At 32.9% G+C, this 17,141-nt stretch overlaps 1 protein-coding gene across 2 annotated transcripts in view; it reads left to right on the top strand.

The window, feature by feature from the left end:
- The window catches only part of Atp6v1h (ATPase H+ transporting V1 subunit H), a 124,614-nt gene that overhangs the window by 75,268 nt on the left and 32,205 nt on the right, over nt 1–17,141 (top strand). For both annotated transcript variants that reach the window (XM_076835493.1, XM_076835492.1), the window contains 2 exons: nt 6,329–6,430; nt 11,990–12,103. In XM_076835493.1, coding sequence (XP_076691608.1) covers nt 6,329–6,430; nt 11,990–12,103 — 216 coding nt within the window. The remainder of the gene's footprint in view (nt 1–6,328; nt 6,431–11,989; nt 12,104–17,141) is intronic.

Below are 17,141 nucleotides of genomic sequence, written 5' to 3'. Positions count from 1 at the left end.
GGGGGGAAGGGAGTAATAACTTCCAAGTTGTTTATATGTTGAATGGGAAACTAGAAGCCTATTAATTTTCTAGATAGTTTTGGCTGTTCTCGGTTCCTTGCCATTTCTTATGAATTTTAGATCCCTTTATTAAATTCTTAAAGAAGCCAGTTGGAGGGCTGAGATTGTGGCTCAGCAGTAGAGCACTCACCCAGCAAGTGGGAGGCCCTGGGTTCGATCCTCAGCACCATATAAAAATAAATAAATAAAATAAAGATATTGTGTCCAACTACAACTAAAAAATAAATATTTTTTAAACAAGAAATCAGTTGTAACTCTAACAGAGATTGTGTTGAAGCTATAATAATTTTTAACTATTTAATATATAGACTCTAAATAAGTTTTTTCTGTTTTTTAGATCATATTTCTTTTGACTATGCTTTAAATTTTTACATTTTACATTTGTTTTGTCAAATTTATTTCTAAATATTTTTGCTTTTGATGTTAGTACAAATGGATTTTTCCCTTAATTTAATTTTCAATCATTCACTGTAAGCTTAAGGAAATATATTTGATTTTTATAGGTCAATCTCATATTCTTCAGTCTTTTGGAACTCTTTTTGTTAGTTTAAACAGCTTTTTAATTGAATTTTTTGCATTATCTAGTACAAGATTATGATATTTGCAAATAGAGGTGGTTTTACTTTTTATTTTCTAATCTGAGTGTATTTCTGTTCTTGCATAATTGCTTTGGCTAGAATCACTACTATGCAAATGTATTTCTGAATTTTTTATTTCATTCCATTATCTCTCTATTCCAGTGCTACATTGTGTTAATTTGTCATGCTTTATAGTGAGTCAAGGTCTCTGATGAGTATCCCAAATTTTTTGTTTTTCCAAGGTGTCTTGGGTTTTGCCTTTTATGTTTCTATATGTATATTAGAATAAGCTTGTCATGTAAATGGTTTTATTGGGATTTTTGACTCAGATTGAATCAGTAGTTCATTCTAGAAGGAATTGATATTTTAAAAAACTTGCTGGTAGAGGTAGTCCTCTGGTCTATGAACATGGCATATTCCTTAGTTTATGTTGGATTACTTTCAAATAATGTTATGGTATTGATTATATTTCATTAAGTTTATACCAGTGCATTGGTTTTTTGATGTTTTTACAGATGCCTTTTATAATTTTTCATATCCTACTTTTCCATGAAACTTTTCTGTGCAAGTAGAAATAGTTTGTATTTGTGTTACTTAGTATGGTAGTTTATGGCCAAAGAGTACTTGATATGTTGATGGTATCACCAAAAACCTTAATATTAGAATTTAATTTTAATAAACTTAACTTTAAATAGCCACAGGTAGGACTGGGGATGTAGCTCAGTGTAGAGCACTTGCCTATATAGCCACATGTGACTAGTGGCTGTCATATTGAACACCGTAGTCTGAGACAGAAGGAGCAAAAGTAAATACATGTATTTGATGAAATATATTTAGGCATGCATATATTTCTTATTTAGATCTTATTTCTATGTATGATACACATAATACGAGCATTTGAAGTGCACATTCTGTTTCCTGGCATTAGGTTTTAATTTTTAATTTACTTCATCATATTATTCCTTTTTATCTTTGTATGATCCTTTGTGATTTTTCTAAATAACCAGAAAAAATGGCATTTGGTATTTTGTTTTTCTTTTATGTTTACATGATGATGACAAGTTTAAAATCATTGTTCATCTTATTCCTGAAAATTAGTTGCATAGGATGATAGACAGGAAGGGTATATTAGTGCTGTTCTTCAAACTATTTGAAGAGATAGATGCAGTTGCAGTCTTTATTTAATTCTGCTATTTTAAAAGCACTGTGAGTGCTGACCTTTTCATTTGTGGAGAACCACACTTATTTCAGGCTGTGACATATTTTGGGGTAATTTCAGATTCACAAGTATGTGATATAAGTTTGATTTTTCCTCTATTACCTTTGAGTGCAATGGTATTGAAAAATATCTTGGAGCTTTTATGTTATAGTTTTGAAATAAGTATCTGTTTTGAATAAGAAAATGTTCTGAAATGTAAAAAATCATTGAGATGCTAGTTAAAAGCAAAGCCAAGAGAGCAACAAGTTTATAAAACAGGCAGGGAAACATTGTGAAGAAGGATCAGAGCAAATTTGTTGAGTGATCAATGAGAATAATAGCTTAAATTCTATTTTGAATTTATATAGACACTTTTCAAGACAGCATTTCTAACAAACATCGAGTTGTAAGTCACGTTTGTTCTAACTACAAAGCTATGTGGCATGTTCCTGTTTGGGCGCCATTAGAGTTATTTGACAGAATCACAGCTTGTGGTTAATGTGATAGAAATTTAGATTATGATTGATGAATCAATATATTGTTGACTTACTAACTGTACTCAGAGATGGCTTGGGAGGGAGCTCTTTTTTCTTAACAAAAGTATTTTTTGTAACATATTTTGAACATTTATATTAATAATTTAAATATTACAAATAGAAACCATACTTTAACAGACTTACAGACAATAGGAAGATATCAGTGGACTGAATGTCCCTCAAAGAGAACCATTAAAATAATTTCTGTGTTTGGTAGATTTTTAATAGAAAGTCTCTGTGATTCTTTCTAATTCTAGCATTCTTTGAGTCTAAGACTGCTTTTCAAATATTTATGGGATCATGTTCAAATACAAATTCTAACAGTAGGTTTAGAGTAGGGCCTGTGATTCCAGGTGTCCAGGTGGTACTGTTGTTGGTTTGTACATCCTATTTTGTGTATCAGGATTTCAGACACATGGAGAATGGTTTAAGCCACTGAATATGGTTTAAGACAGGGATTGACACACTTTGTTTCTATAGAGGCTCAGATGTTATGTATTTTATACTTGTTGAATCATTTATTCCCTGTCTCAACTATTTAATACTACTGTTGTAGTGGTAAACAGCTATGAACAACAAGTAAACTATGAACGTGGCTATGTTTCTGTAAAACTTTATTTACAAAGGCAGTTGGCAACCAGGTTTGGCTTGAGCTCTAATTTTCTGACTTCCCTCCAGTTTGAGGTAATCAGAATAAATATTATGCTTAATAAATTTTAACACAAGTTACTTACAACTTCCTAAAGCTATATCTTATTAAAATGTCAAAATAATATCAGTTTAATCTTTTAAAATTAAATTAAAGTTAAATTCAGTTGAATTTAACTTTAGAATAACTTGTAAATTGGCCTTTTATAAAGGAAACATGCATAATTTGAAGTGTTCAAAATATAAGTATATGGAAAATTGAATATATATTTTGTTTCGTCTTTTAGATTACATATGCTAGAGTTGAAAGAATTTCTGTCAGGGTGCAGTTGTGTTATGTGTGTGGCTGGACAGTTAGCAGATAATAATTAAGATTCCAATTGCAACATTTTTAACATCATTTGAAATGTTGAAAGGCATATTACCTAACTTCTATAAGTCTCATTTTATCATTTATGTGTTGTTATGGAGAATATATTTACACAGTTTGAAACATGCATAATATGTATAACAAGTTATTATTATTAACTTTTACTTTCTTCTCTATAATTTGGAAATCCAAATTTCCCTGTTACTCCAGAAAGTAGAAGGTGTGCAATTATTTCATGATGAAATGAAATGATTCCTTAATTGACAACAGGGGTCTTTATCAGTGCTTCCTGTTGTTAATAGATTTTAGCTAGCTGATAGGCTGAGATGGTGACAGGAAAAGGTTCTCAGAGACCTTAGGCCTCAGTCTCAGAAGACATTGTCAAGTAAATGTTATCTAGAAATCAAAGTAAGCAAATTTCATAGATTGGTAAAAATTTTGAACAAAGAGAGGGTTTTATTGCTCTTATATATTTGTTGTAATGTAAATAATAAAAGTAAAGATAGTTGTGTTTTATTTCCTACTAAGATTTTAAGAAATAGGACATATTTTGTAAATGAATGGCTTGTATGAAAATGAACCACTCAGTGGTTTCAATTTTTTTATTAAATATCTTAAATAATTAGCAATTGCAAGGCATAATAACATCTTGAACATCTTGGTAAAATTAGGTAACCTTTTTAAATGTGTGTATTGCTAAATCTATGAAATCCAAGTTATATCAAGCAGACCTGGTTCAGGTGTTTCCTGTGTGTATTGCTAAATCTATGAAATCAAGTTATATCAAGCAGACCTGGTTCAGGTGTTTCCAGCACTCGTGAAGGCATACAGAACTAAAGTGAATCTTCTTCACTGCTATTCCATCTCAGATTCCTCTCTGGGGGAACCGGAACCAAAGGTAGACTCTCCAGTGTTCTTTTGCGGCCTAGACATATCTCACCTGGGTAATTGTAATGAATGATGATGATGAAAGTAATGATGAATTTTTCTACTTTCACCATCATACTAAGGATGTTTTTTTTTTCTTTTTATTAAATTTTATTTTTTAGTTTTAGGTATACATAATATTTTTTTAAAAATTTTTATTCTAATTTGTTATATATGACAGCAGAGTGTATTACAACTCATATTACACATATAGAGCACAATTTTTCATATCACAGGTTGTATACACAGTATATTCACACCATTTGTGTATTGATACATGTACTTAGGGTAATGATGAGGTGGACACAATATTTTTATGTGGTGCTGAGGATCGAACCCAGTGTCTCATGCATGCTAGGTGAGCACTCTACCACTGAGTCTTAATCTGATACTTATCTTTTTTACATATGATAACTTGAAGTCACTAAAAATGACTTAGTCTTTTTTTTTTTGTACTGGGGATTTAATCAGGACCTTGCTCATGTTAGGCAAGTACTCTGCCACTGAGGTATACCCCCAGCCCTGTTGTAGACATTTTAAAAGATGGTGTACGTATATATATTTGTGAAAACATTTCTGTAAGGAAGTGCTCTAAAAATAGAATTGCTAGGTTTAAGGATCTGTGTATGTTAAATTCCATCAGGAGCTGTCAAAATTGTTTTTCCCACTTGGCATCACCAATCTAACACTTAAATTATTGATTTATATTTTTCTTGTGTTTGTTAGAGCATCTATTGAATGGTCACTCTGGTTCTAGTTGTTGCAGATACATTGGCAAATATAAGTCTTTATTGTCATTAAGCTTACATTGTATTTGGGGTAGAAAGACTAAATAAGCAATCAAGGAAATAGAGAATATAATGATGTGTGGCAATTAGTACTATGAAGAAAAATGAAGTATGAGAAGAGTATCACAGAGGGTTCTGCCTTAGTGATATGGCTCTTAACCCAGAGGATACATTTGAGCTGATAGCTGAATAAATTGTCTTTTTGAGTTCACTACTGAGTTCAGTTTGATACTTTGTTAAGGTTTTTATGTTTCTATTTCTGGGTGTCTGTTGCTGGCATATTAGAAAACAATTGTTTTATGTTAATCTTCTACCTAGCCATTTAAACATTGCTACTCTGATTGGTTATTATAATATTCTCTGTTTATGAAAGGAGTTGAGAAATTTCCCCTCCATTTCTGGACCTTTGAACAGTTTAAATAACAGAAATTATGTGCTTCTTGAATAAGAGGAAGGCAGTCTTTCCCCAGCTCCTTGCATTCTGAGCAGCACTGCCTTCCCCCCTTCACCTAGGGACTTTTACATCACCTGGGTGGATCCACATCTTCTCGCTGGTGGTCTTTGTGAAGAGAGGTAGAAAATGTAGTAGACCAGCAGGAGCCTTCTCTGCTTCAATCCCTAGTTCATAGTCTCATGATACCTGTGAGGCTCTGAAAGAAGTTTCACTCTGTATGGTTGCATGAGGGAAAGTATTAGATAAGCAAGAGAGTCAGAATGGTGGATTTAGGCTGCCATCTTCTAGAAAACACTCAGTTGCTTTAGTGATTGGACTTAGTCCCAGTATTTTATTAGAAATAAGGCAAGAGAGAGTGGCTTAGTGCTTAATCTATCATCTTGATTGTAGGGTGCTGAGAAGAATCTGTCCCAATACTAACAATTGGTGCTGTGATTTACAAGTGATTTATTTAACAAAACATAATTAACAAAGATCCACTGGTAGTCTCATATTAAAATAACTCTTACTCACATTCTAGCTGTCTTCTTTAGAGGGAGAGGGAGCCTATGATATTTTGGGACTCAGCTTGGTGTATTTTGTGAATCTTCAAGTTAACCTGTTATATATGTACACAGGCTTAAGAACTGCTAATTTATATATAATAGTGAAATTCTTAAAAGAATATGAGTATGTTTATAAACATCTACTTTGAAGAAAATGTTAGGATTACATCTGTGATCTATAGGAAAAAATAGAACTTGCTCTCTCTGGATTAAATTTATTACAGAATCTTGACAAAACTTTTGGAAGTATCAGATGATCCACAAGTCTTAGCTGTTGCTGCACATGATGTTGGAGAATATGTGCGGCATTATCCACGAGGCAAACGGTAAGAGAAAACCAATAATTTCATTTGGGTTTTTTGAAATCTTCAACATAGAATCCTAAGTAATGTGCCTATATAAGTAAAATAGAGTGGTTTAATAGAGGAACTAATTGAGTAAATGGAATCAAGATTACCATAATAGTGTGAATTATGATAAACCCAATTAAAAATGAGTAGTATAAAAATATAAGAACACTTGCAATAATAGTATTATGTAGTAGCTATCAGACATTACATTAGAAAATTCATGTTAAGGATTTTCTCTGGTTTGTATAATTTAATTCATTAGACTTTTTGTGAGCACTAGTTATTTTTCTATTATTATTTGTAGTTACAGAGTTGACTTATAAGTTGTGATTGACCTCAGTAGGTTCAAAGTATAATAGAAAATACAACATCTTTAAGAAAAGTCATAGTAGAAAGATAGTATTGGAATTATATATTCCAAAGTATTAAGGAGACAAGTTAGAGAGGAGGTGATATTGGTCACACAATTAACTTAGATGCATTAACAACAAGAAGATATACAGGTTTTCTAGGAAAAAAATAGAAAATCAGGATGCCATTATTATATCAAAGGAAAAAACATTAAATGGGGGCAAAAGGGCTGTTTTATTTTGTGTGAAAAGCTATATTCTAATTGTTGCTATTTCCCTTTCTAAATGGTTCCTTATTTCATAAAATTGGGATGATAATATTTCTTTCTAATGAGATCAATGGAGTTATTCCAGATACAGTGTTTAGAACAGTGTACAATCAATACTCAATAATTATTGACTGCTTTCATTTTTAGCAATGTTAATATTTTATATGCATCAAAGCTATATATGAAGATATATACATATATACACACATTTATCAAGCAATAGAAGTTAATAAACTCAGGAACTGTTAGAATGTGAGGAAAAAATTGGTGAAGCTGTGGTTATAGTTGAAGATTTCAGTATTCCATAATTACTCATGACTACTTCTTTGTCCTTATTGTCTATAAATACTTAAACATCATAAAATAGCATGTAAGTAACTTGAGGGAGATGCATATCTTCAAGCATAGAAGCACAGTATCCTGTATAATATTTCCATTATGTAACATTTGTGAGTAGTTTAGTACGATGATAACCTGATTATATTCCTTTCCCCAACTATATTGTGAACTTCTCAAAAATAGCAACATATATGACTAGGCATAGTACTCACCATACATTAGGGTATAATAAGTGCTGAAAGAGTTGCCAAAAGAATTCATACTTGTTCTCTTAAAATACAGACTTATATCAGGTAAGTATCTCTTATTTCCTTTGTTCAAAACCTAGCATAGCACATGCAAATAGATTGTTTTTAATAGTGGCACAAACTGTTTGCCAACCAAACCCAATCAGTTTCTGTGTTGAAAATTAAAGTTATTATGAAAAGTAACAAGTGCTCAATACAGGAAACTTGAAAACTATAGAAAAGAATAATGAAGAAAAAATAGCATCCTGATGCTGCAAACCATGAGATAATTTTAATGATGTTTTTGTTCTTCCGCTATGCATACATATTTTTTGTTCTAAAACTGTGGTCTTGTAATATTTTCTCTCTTATCTCTTGCTTTTAGTTGTTTATTTCAATATTTTCCATCTAAAGTTTAAAAATATAATGTAATGCTACCTTTAGTTACCTGTATTTCAGCTTCTTGTTTTTACTATAGCAAATTTGGTTTGTTTACAATTTTTATTATTATTAAAATGGAATTAGTATCTGTACATTCTTATTACTTTCCTTTTTCTGGCTCCCTGAAATAAATTTAATGAGAATGAAGCATGTGAGCACCTTTGTGTGTGTGTGTGTGTGTGTGTGTGTGTGTGTGTGTGTATTGAACCCAGGGCCTTGTGGATGGGAGGCAAGCACTCTACTGAGCTATATCCCAGCCCCATGTGAACACTTAAAAAATATCATTAAATGTAGGCCAATTCAGACTCTCATTAACAATATATGAGAACATTATTTTCATGATTCTTGCTGCAGTGCTAAGTGCTATTGTTTCTATTTAACCTCTTATAGGAGAAAATGGCATTGGTGGTTTTAATTGATACTTTGACTACTTGTATGATTTAATAGGAACATTAGCATTTATGATAAACATTTTTAAAATTTGCTATTCACATTATTATGTTAAGCTGCAGCATTATTATGTTAAATTACATTATTACATTAACAACTTCTGTTTGTAATTTTTTATCATACAGCAATTTCAGTTATTATGTAGTGAAAATCATTCATGAAATCATTGATGTTTTATTAATGTACTGGTTACCATTTTGAGTATTGTTCCTTGGAGCTTATGTTCCAGTGAAACATTTGTTATTTTTTCCAATACTTTTATGCTTAGAAAGTGCTTCCGTATTTTTCCCTGGCAAAAAGATCTTCTAAATTACCTTTTTGTTGTTGAAAGAACTGGTGACCTTCCTAATTATAAGGGGAATACGATAGGTGTGGTTTCTGTGCTCATTGACCTTATGAACTCTAGAGGGCAAATGGATGCATAGATATGGAAGTATCCACTTTCATGTAAATCATGTCATGCCTGAAGCTTAATAACTAGTTTTTAATAATGTGCATGGGATAATAATATAGAGTGATATAATTTCATTAGCCTCTATACAATTCTAAACAACACAATTCTTATTAGAAAATATAAACTCATCTGAATTATTTAAACTATATTAAGAGGGAAAAAGACCTTTAGAACAAACAAAAATAGTTCTGCACTTTTTAGAATATCTAAAGTTTATTCTAAAATTATATTTCTCTATTTCACCAGCTGGTGCATTCCTTAAATGTTCTTACTAGGGTTAAACTTGCTAATCATGTATTATAATATTTGAAGTCTTTAAAGTTTAAAGTGCTATTGACTCAGTGTATTTTGAAATGTAGTTTAACAAGGTTATCCATATTAGACAATAGCTAAAAAATGAAGTACTTGAATCTTAATTCTAAATTAAATCATCAAAATATCCTTTTTAAAAAATGATCTCTCATTATAATCTGCCAGCTGGAGAATTATTTTCTCATTTTTTTCAAGCATCTCTGATATATTTATAATCCGAAAGTAATTGATGCTTGACTTGCATATCTAGTTGAGAAGAAAAGAAATGACTATTTTATAGCAGTGATTTCCAGTGGGGTAAGATTATCCCCACTCTAGGACCTGCTAGATTCTGTGGGGTGGAGAGCAGTAAAATTTAGATTGAAAATGAATGCTTTCAGTAAATTGTGTACATACATATCCAGTATCAATTATTAAAAGCAAAGTTCTACAGAATTTTCTTGGCTGGTGCTAGTATGAGAAGATAGTATAAAGGGCAAGGATTTAAAATGTCAAAAACAATCCTCTGTAATTTCCTTGGTAATACATTTGTTGTGAGGGTTACAGGAGATTAAAAAAAATGATGCATTGAGCACTGTGCCCAACATGTAGAAAAGTGCTCATTTTTATTAAATGATATATGATCCCTTTGTTTTTTCATTTGGTCATATTTTATACATAATATGGCAGCTTCCTGAGATTGTATGTTGATTCTCATTGTTGGCAGATTCTAGACTGGTAAATTTCACTACCTACTAAAATTAATTTGTAATCCTCATGTTAATGCTTATGGCACTCTTATGGTCAATCACGGATCTGTATAAAGTGATGAAAAGCTGAGTCATCAATTGGCACAATTTCAACTGAGGTAGAACAAGGCTATGATCTGCCTTCTTTTGTTTACTCTCCCACAATCAACGAGAATCCTTTACATAGTTTGTTTAGTACCAAATTGTTTACATTTCTGGGTCTTTTTGCTATTTATTTTGCTGTTTAAAAAGGTTCCCCAGTGTAGCAGCGTACTGCTGAAGTACTCAGTAGATTTCTAAGCCTAAGAGGTTGTGAAGGGCCTGTGGAGAAAATGTATGTGGCAGTTAAGTTTCTTTCAGGCAGGGCTAATAGTGCTGTTGGCCATAAGCTAAATATGCAGAGCAAGCCCTGGGCATAAGAAGTATGTGATCCTATTCTCTGAAGCTAGGCAGGGGCTCCAAATGAGCCTGTGAAGGGCTTTGTTGACTATTTTAAGGATTTAGATCCTTTTGTTAAGAGCAGTGGTAGTGACTGAATTATTTTAGGTATGGAAAATGATATTCAGTATTTTGCAGAGATCTCTTGGAGTATAATAGGAGAATCTGTTGAGGGGAGGTAGCCTTGGGGTCAGAACTAGTGTTATCTTAGCCTGGTGTCAGAACTAGTGTCATCCTAGAAGCAGACCTGGGTTTACCACACTGCAGCGACATGGGCTTTATGTCCTTTAATCTTTAGAGCAATGATATAATAGAGATGCCCTTGTTCTCCTTGTTTGCAGGGAGGAATTTACTTTATTAGACAGCAAAGGAGTTGTCTAATATAACACATTAATAATTGAACTGGTATATCAGATAGCATTTCAAAGCATAGTACCTGGCACACAGTAAGCACTCAGTGAATGTTTCTTTATTTTTATATTGTTCTCTTCCCCCACTAATTCAACACATTTTTGAAAAGATTCCTAAAATAAAATATGAAAAAGTATGCAGTTGAGAGCTTTCCTCTCACCCCTGGCCCCCATCCACTCATTTCTTACTAATATTAGAAGCCTTACTGATCTGTGAAGTTGAAACAACCACTAAATGCCTTATTTCACTAAGGTGTCTCTTGTACCTGACAAATGATGGATATCATCCATCAGATCATACTGGTGGATACAGAATGGACATAGAAATTCACATTGTTGTGTTGGAGTTTAAAAGAGACTCCATAGCTCTGTTTAAAAACTACACTTTAAGAACAGAGAATCTCTTTTTATTTATGAAGAAAATAATCATTTTCACTTTACTTTTGTCTGTAGTAAGTGAATTTTCAGTGTGTTAGGGGGTACAGTGATAGAAAACAATGTTGGTTGTCAGTCATCTTGGTTCTCTTGAAGACATGAATTTTCTCCTCTGCTTCATTGCCCAGGAGGTTACATGGCATATCCCATGGTTATGAGAAACAGGCAGCTATCTTAAAATCGGGTCTTTTCCAGGAAATTAACATGGATGCTCTTTAACCCTCTGTTCCTTACTATCTGCATCTAAGCTTGTATCTGTTACACGGCATGCTAACTGCTGGCCTTAATATTGATCTTATGTAAGTTATAAATAATAGACGGTGCTCAATATTGATTTTAAGCAAGCCAGAAATACTGGTAATAAAGAAGTTAATACTCAACTATCCAGAAATGATCAATTAGAGTACTTTGTGATCTGTGAGGTATCCAGGTAGATGATCTCTTCTCTGACTTAGAAACTCGAATAACAGTTGGATTTATCATTAAGAATTCAGAAGAGAATATATTTGAATATTTTAAATCTGTAATTCAGAGACGAACAATGTAAGAAGGCATGTGTGTTGGGTTTACTTCCATCCATTGTCATTTTTGAAAATCCTTTCATATTTTAACTTTGTTCTTGTGAAGAGCATGAGTTTGAACATAATTGTAGCATCTTCACCAAGTCTCTTCTATTCTGCAGGGTTATTGAGCAGCTCGGTGGGAAGCAGCTGGTAATGAACCACATGCATCATGAAGACCAGCAGGTCCGCTACAATGCTCTGCTGGCTGTGCAGAAGCTCATGGTGCACAACTGGTATGCCTCAGCTCTTCACTCACACTTGTATATTGACCTGCAAGTTCTGTAAATGCTCTGATGAATGCTTGTTCTTAAAGTTAGTGATTTTGATAAAAAAAAGAAATATATTTTACTATTTAGAGCAATGACATGATAATTTGAAAATGAACTACACTAATACTTTTAAGAAAAATATACTCAAAGTACTAGTATCTAAAGCAACTTCACAAGTTTTTTGAAAGGAACCTTGTGATGTAAGTGAATCAGTCTTTTTTGAAGTTGAATGGAATCTAGTTGGGCCACTGATTCTACAGTTTGGAAAGGTCTTAACTATTCAGCATATGGTTAACCTGAATGAATTTTATCATTTCACATAAAAACACTAAAAGCTGATTGATTAACTCAAATTCAACTCTTAAACTTCATTCATTACATCCTTTTGTTTGGAAGTAGCCAGATCATGCTTTTCTCTCATCTGTTTTTATTTTTAAAATGAAGATTATTGACTTTTTGTATCTACTTAAAATAGAGAGCAACTGCTTAGACATAATGGTAAGCCCTTTGTGTACAAGATAGAATAAATGAGGATCCTATTTTGCCTGGTTGTTTTTAGCTGTATGTTGGTTGTTCAGCACTCTTCTAAACAGTTCAAATACCTCTCTATTCTCAACCTTACTCTGGTTTTGGACTGTTTTTGTTAAGGCACAAGTAATAAATATGCAGTACCTATAACTGATGATACTGTTCCTAGCACTTCTAAAGGACAAAGTTATGGTGCACTTGAATGGGTGTATTTAAAGATGCAGGTGAATGTAGTACAGGAGAATACCCAGGAGTGTTGCTGTGGCCTCCTATATTGAATGTTACGGTCCTGCCACTTAAGACTTTTCTCATAAATACTGACATTTATACATTCTCACATCTGCTTTTTGAGCACTTGCTTTCTGCTTGGCTAATAATAGGATAGAAGTCAGTGCAAATTTATGGAGAACAACTAGAGAAGATCTCTTTTGAGTGGGCTGAGATGATGATGATGAGGAACCAGCCATATAGCTAATTTATTTGGGCTAATTCCTATTTCAGGTAGAAGGAAGGAGAGGGAAAAAGACCCAGGAAGCAGGAATGAGCTTGGCTTGTTAAAGCAATGCATAGAGACATATTTGGTTGTGACACTTGAGGGTGGTGCTGCTTTTGGCACCTAATGGATAGAGACCAGGGTTGCTGGTGAAGATCCTACAGTGCACAGACAGCCTCCACTTTAAAGAATGTTCTATGTCAGTACTGAGGAGGAGAAACTCTAATTTAAAGGGACAGTATAAAGGCCAACATGGAAAAGTATATTGAGAGGTAGGCAGGAATAGGATCATGGAGTGTCTTGTCGGCTGTTGTTTGATGCTTACTTTTATAAGGTAAAATGAAAGCTATAGAAAAGGGTTATAAATAGGAGAATGACAATATTTGATTTATATTTTAAAAAGCTCATTTTGACTGGAGAATGGATCATACAGGGGTAAGTCTGAAATTAAGAAGACTGTTATAGTTGGTTCTTATGGTGGTCGTTGGTAGAAGTAGTTGGAGGCCTGGACCAGACAATAAAAGTTGAGATAAGAGGTAGGTGGACTTCAGGTGGCTCCTAGAGCCAGTACCACAATCACTTAATGGACTGAAAATGTTTGTATTTTTTCATTATCTTAAGTGCAAGAAGAATGGGATCAAAGTAGAGAGCTCTTGAAAATGACTTTTTATCTAAGCAGCAAGAGGACAAAACTTCAAGTGTCACTGGATTTTCTCTCCTTGTTTCACTTTTCCTAGAGCTAGATTTTTCAACAGAAATGAATTATTTAGCAATTTGATATCTTTTGGCTTGTTTATATCTCATCTGTGGAATTATTTTTCCAAATGTTAATATTTAATAGAGTTTAAGGCTGTGGGAACCAAGTGAGTTTATATTTGTTTGATGTTTTTCTGAAGTTTCTTTTGAAAGTCAGTTTTATTTTCTCTTTTTGTTGATACTAGGCAATGCTAAAACATAATTCTTGTTGTATTAATGAAGAAATTTAACTTTATTATTTCTTTCTCTTGAATTGGATTTTGGGTTTATTGTTTCCTTTTTCTTCTAACAACTGTATAGCCCAGATGTGAAAGAAAAGATGAGTATGAAATAGGATGTTGATCTTTTCTCTTGGCCAGTAGAGAATTTTTTTTTTTCATTGAGAATGTTTGTTCAAATGATAATGCATTGAAGAGGAATTAAAATTTGAATTTTTTTATTGAGTTTAGGAATTTAGTCTCATAGTACATTTTTTCCATGTATGATTATATATGTATCTTTATAAACAGAAACTAGTTTATTTGCTTTTTGTCATTGACTAGCTGAAGAGAGAGCACCCTTTATCTTCCCTAATTATGTGCCAAGCTATTTTAACTTCAGTATTTCAGTTATAAATTTCTTTTGCATTTAATGGAAAAGCTTAATTTTAGCATCTTCCTATACTTTAATAAGAGGTAAAGGAAGATTTCATATGAAGGAAAAGTAGAATTTACATGTGACTTCAACATTTTGTTTTGACTTTTACTCAACTAATAGCGATTTATTTCTACATTGGATTAATTGAGGCTAAATTTGCAAAGTAAAAATCCCCAATGTAAAATGAACTTGGATCCATGTCTCTATGAAACCTAGTTGTCTTTATTAAACTCTTTGGTAAAGACAACCTTTCTACTTACCTAAAATAGGGTTTTTGTTGTTGTTGTATTTTTTAAAAATGCTGCTGGTGTTTGTTTATTGGGAGAATTTTATAAAGATGTCTTGAAATTGTTCACTTTCACACTAAGAGCTTGAAAACAGAGTTGATCTTCACTTAGCATTTTGTTTTTAACTTAGTTAAAATTAGTTTTTTAATGATTTATTTTAGTATCCCATAGTGAAGTAAATTACTTGTAAATAATTAAAATACAGTTGTAGATGAAAAGCAGAAGTGTGTCTGCCAGGCGGCAGCGGCTCTTCACCACATTCCTGGGTGCTTTCCAGAGTCCCTGTGCTCTGAACCAGGCTTTCAACCTGACTGCTTTTACTTTTCTACCCTAGGTGATTTTTAGGTTTTCGATACTGTTTTTTTCCTAAAGTTTCTGTTTATTAGACTAAATCATAATTTTGGTGGATATAACAATGTTAGCACTTATTTTTCTCTGAGGAAATTAAAATTTTTAAGTATAATTTAAAAATTACATTGTCAGTGTAAATTAGATACTTATAAAATCATGAACTGGACTGGCTATGGATCTTGATTTGATTCTATTATAAGGGGTTAAATATTCAGTTTTGTTGTAATATAGAGATAAGTCTGAATTTATGTAACATGTAATATAGAGTTATATAGCATGAAAATAATTCTTTTTCACAATTTTATGATTGTTTTCAAAATCATTTCTATGATTTTGCAGGTCTTAGAATGGCCATTGTTTCTCCCCTGCTCCTTGACATCTCTATTGATGTGGGCTCATGGATTACAGATATTCCTGAATCTACTCTGGAGTGCTGGGGGTAGAATAGAGTTGCCATAGGGTGGGAAGAATGGGACAGTAGGCACATAGTGAGTCTCCCTCCATTTAGGAGGCCTTTAGCAAGGCAGTCCTCGCTGATCTCCCTCCAGATGATAAAATGCAGCTCTTTTTTCACTGTGGCTTTCCTGGTGCATCCCTTATTTTTTTTTAGTAGGGCTAGATTTTTTATATTCATAGATTTGACAAAAAATAAATAATGACCATTTACTCTAGAGAACTTCTGTATATACATACTCCTAGTTCATATTTTATAATTCATCATCATAAAATGTCATCATTTTTTTCCTACAGAATGATTAAAAATGTAATCAGCCTCTAATTCAGAAGCAACAGTATGTGCATATGGACAGCTCAGGACTTCAGGAAAGAAACACAGAATTTTGTAGGTAGAGAATCAATCTCATGCAGAAATTTCTATTTGTGTTTCTACATTCTTTTTTAACCAGCAGAATAAGTTATAAGAATGTTACCCTCTCTAGATCTTTTATATATAGGAAAATTAATATAACAGAAATTTAGCAAGCCAAGGGTATGGATAATACTGCTTTGTTCTCTTGATGTTTATACCACTTAGGATATTTTAGTTATTTTGTAAGTACTATAAATACAGTAATTAAAAGTTTTACTTATGAAATAAAAGTATTATTTATGAACTGAATTGAAAAACAAAACCCCTCATGTGCTTTAACTTTTTATCATTAGTGTTACTAAAGGATTCCATATAATTTTTAGTAAATGTATCATAACATTTCCAGATTTAATACTTTTCCAGGATTAATTTACAAAATTACGGTCTTTTTCTGGGATGCCTAGAATTTTCCACCTCATTCTTAGAATGATTTTAGTGGAGGAGCCTTTGAACATGTGTTTAGTGTCATATGTTTTGTGCATTTAAACAAAAAAGAAAAACACAGATATTAACTAGATTTAAAAAAAAAATCAGGGCCAAGGGTCTAACTCAGTGGTACAACACTTAACTATGATTCTTGAGGCCCTGGGTTTGATCCCCAGAAACGAACACACACACACACACACACACAACACACACACACACACACACACACACGAAAAAAAAAAAAGAAAGAAAGAAAGAAAAGAAAGTAAAATTAAAACCAATTCTTAGTAAAAGTGGAGGAATTGTTTAGTTGTTTCACTGTCAGTTGAAAAGTTCTGTCTCCCAGTGTCAAATTGCCTGTTTTGCTTGTCAGAAGTGTTTTTTGAGGCCAGGTGCTGTGACACATGCCTGTAATCTCAGCAGCTTGGGAGGCTGAGGTAGGAGGATCAAAATTCCAACCCAGCCTCAAGCAATGGTGAGGTGCTAGCAACTCAGTGAGACCCTGTCTTTAAATGAAATACAAAATAGGGCTGAGGATGTGACTCAGTGGTCCAGTGCCCCCTTTTTTGGTACTTGGGGTTGAACTCAGGGGCACTGGACCACTGAGCCACATTCCCAGCCCTATTTTGTATTTGATTCTTGGGGCTGTACTAACTT

Source organism: Callospermophilus lateralis, chromosome 16, assembly GCF_048772815.1.
Source record: "Callospermophilus lateralis isolate mCalLat2 chromosome 16, mCalLat2.hap1, whole genome shotgun sequence".
In the NCBI taxonomy this organism is placed as follows: Eukaryota; Metazoa; Chordata; class Mammalia; order Rodentia; family Sciuridae; genus Callospermophilus; species Callospermophilus lateralis.
The sequence above is the reverse complement of the archived record's forward strand: the minus strand, read 5'-3'. Positions and strand labels throughout refer to the sequence as shown.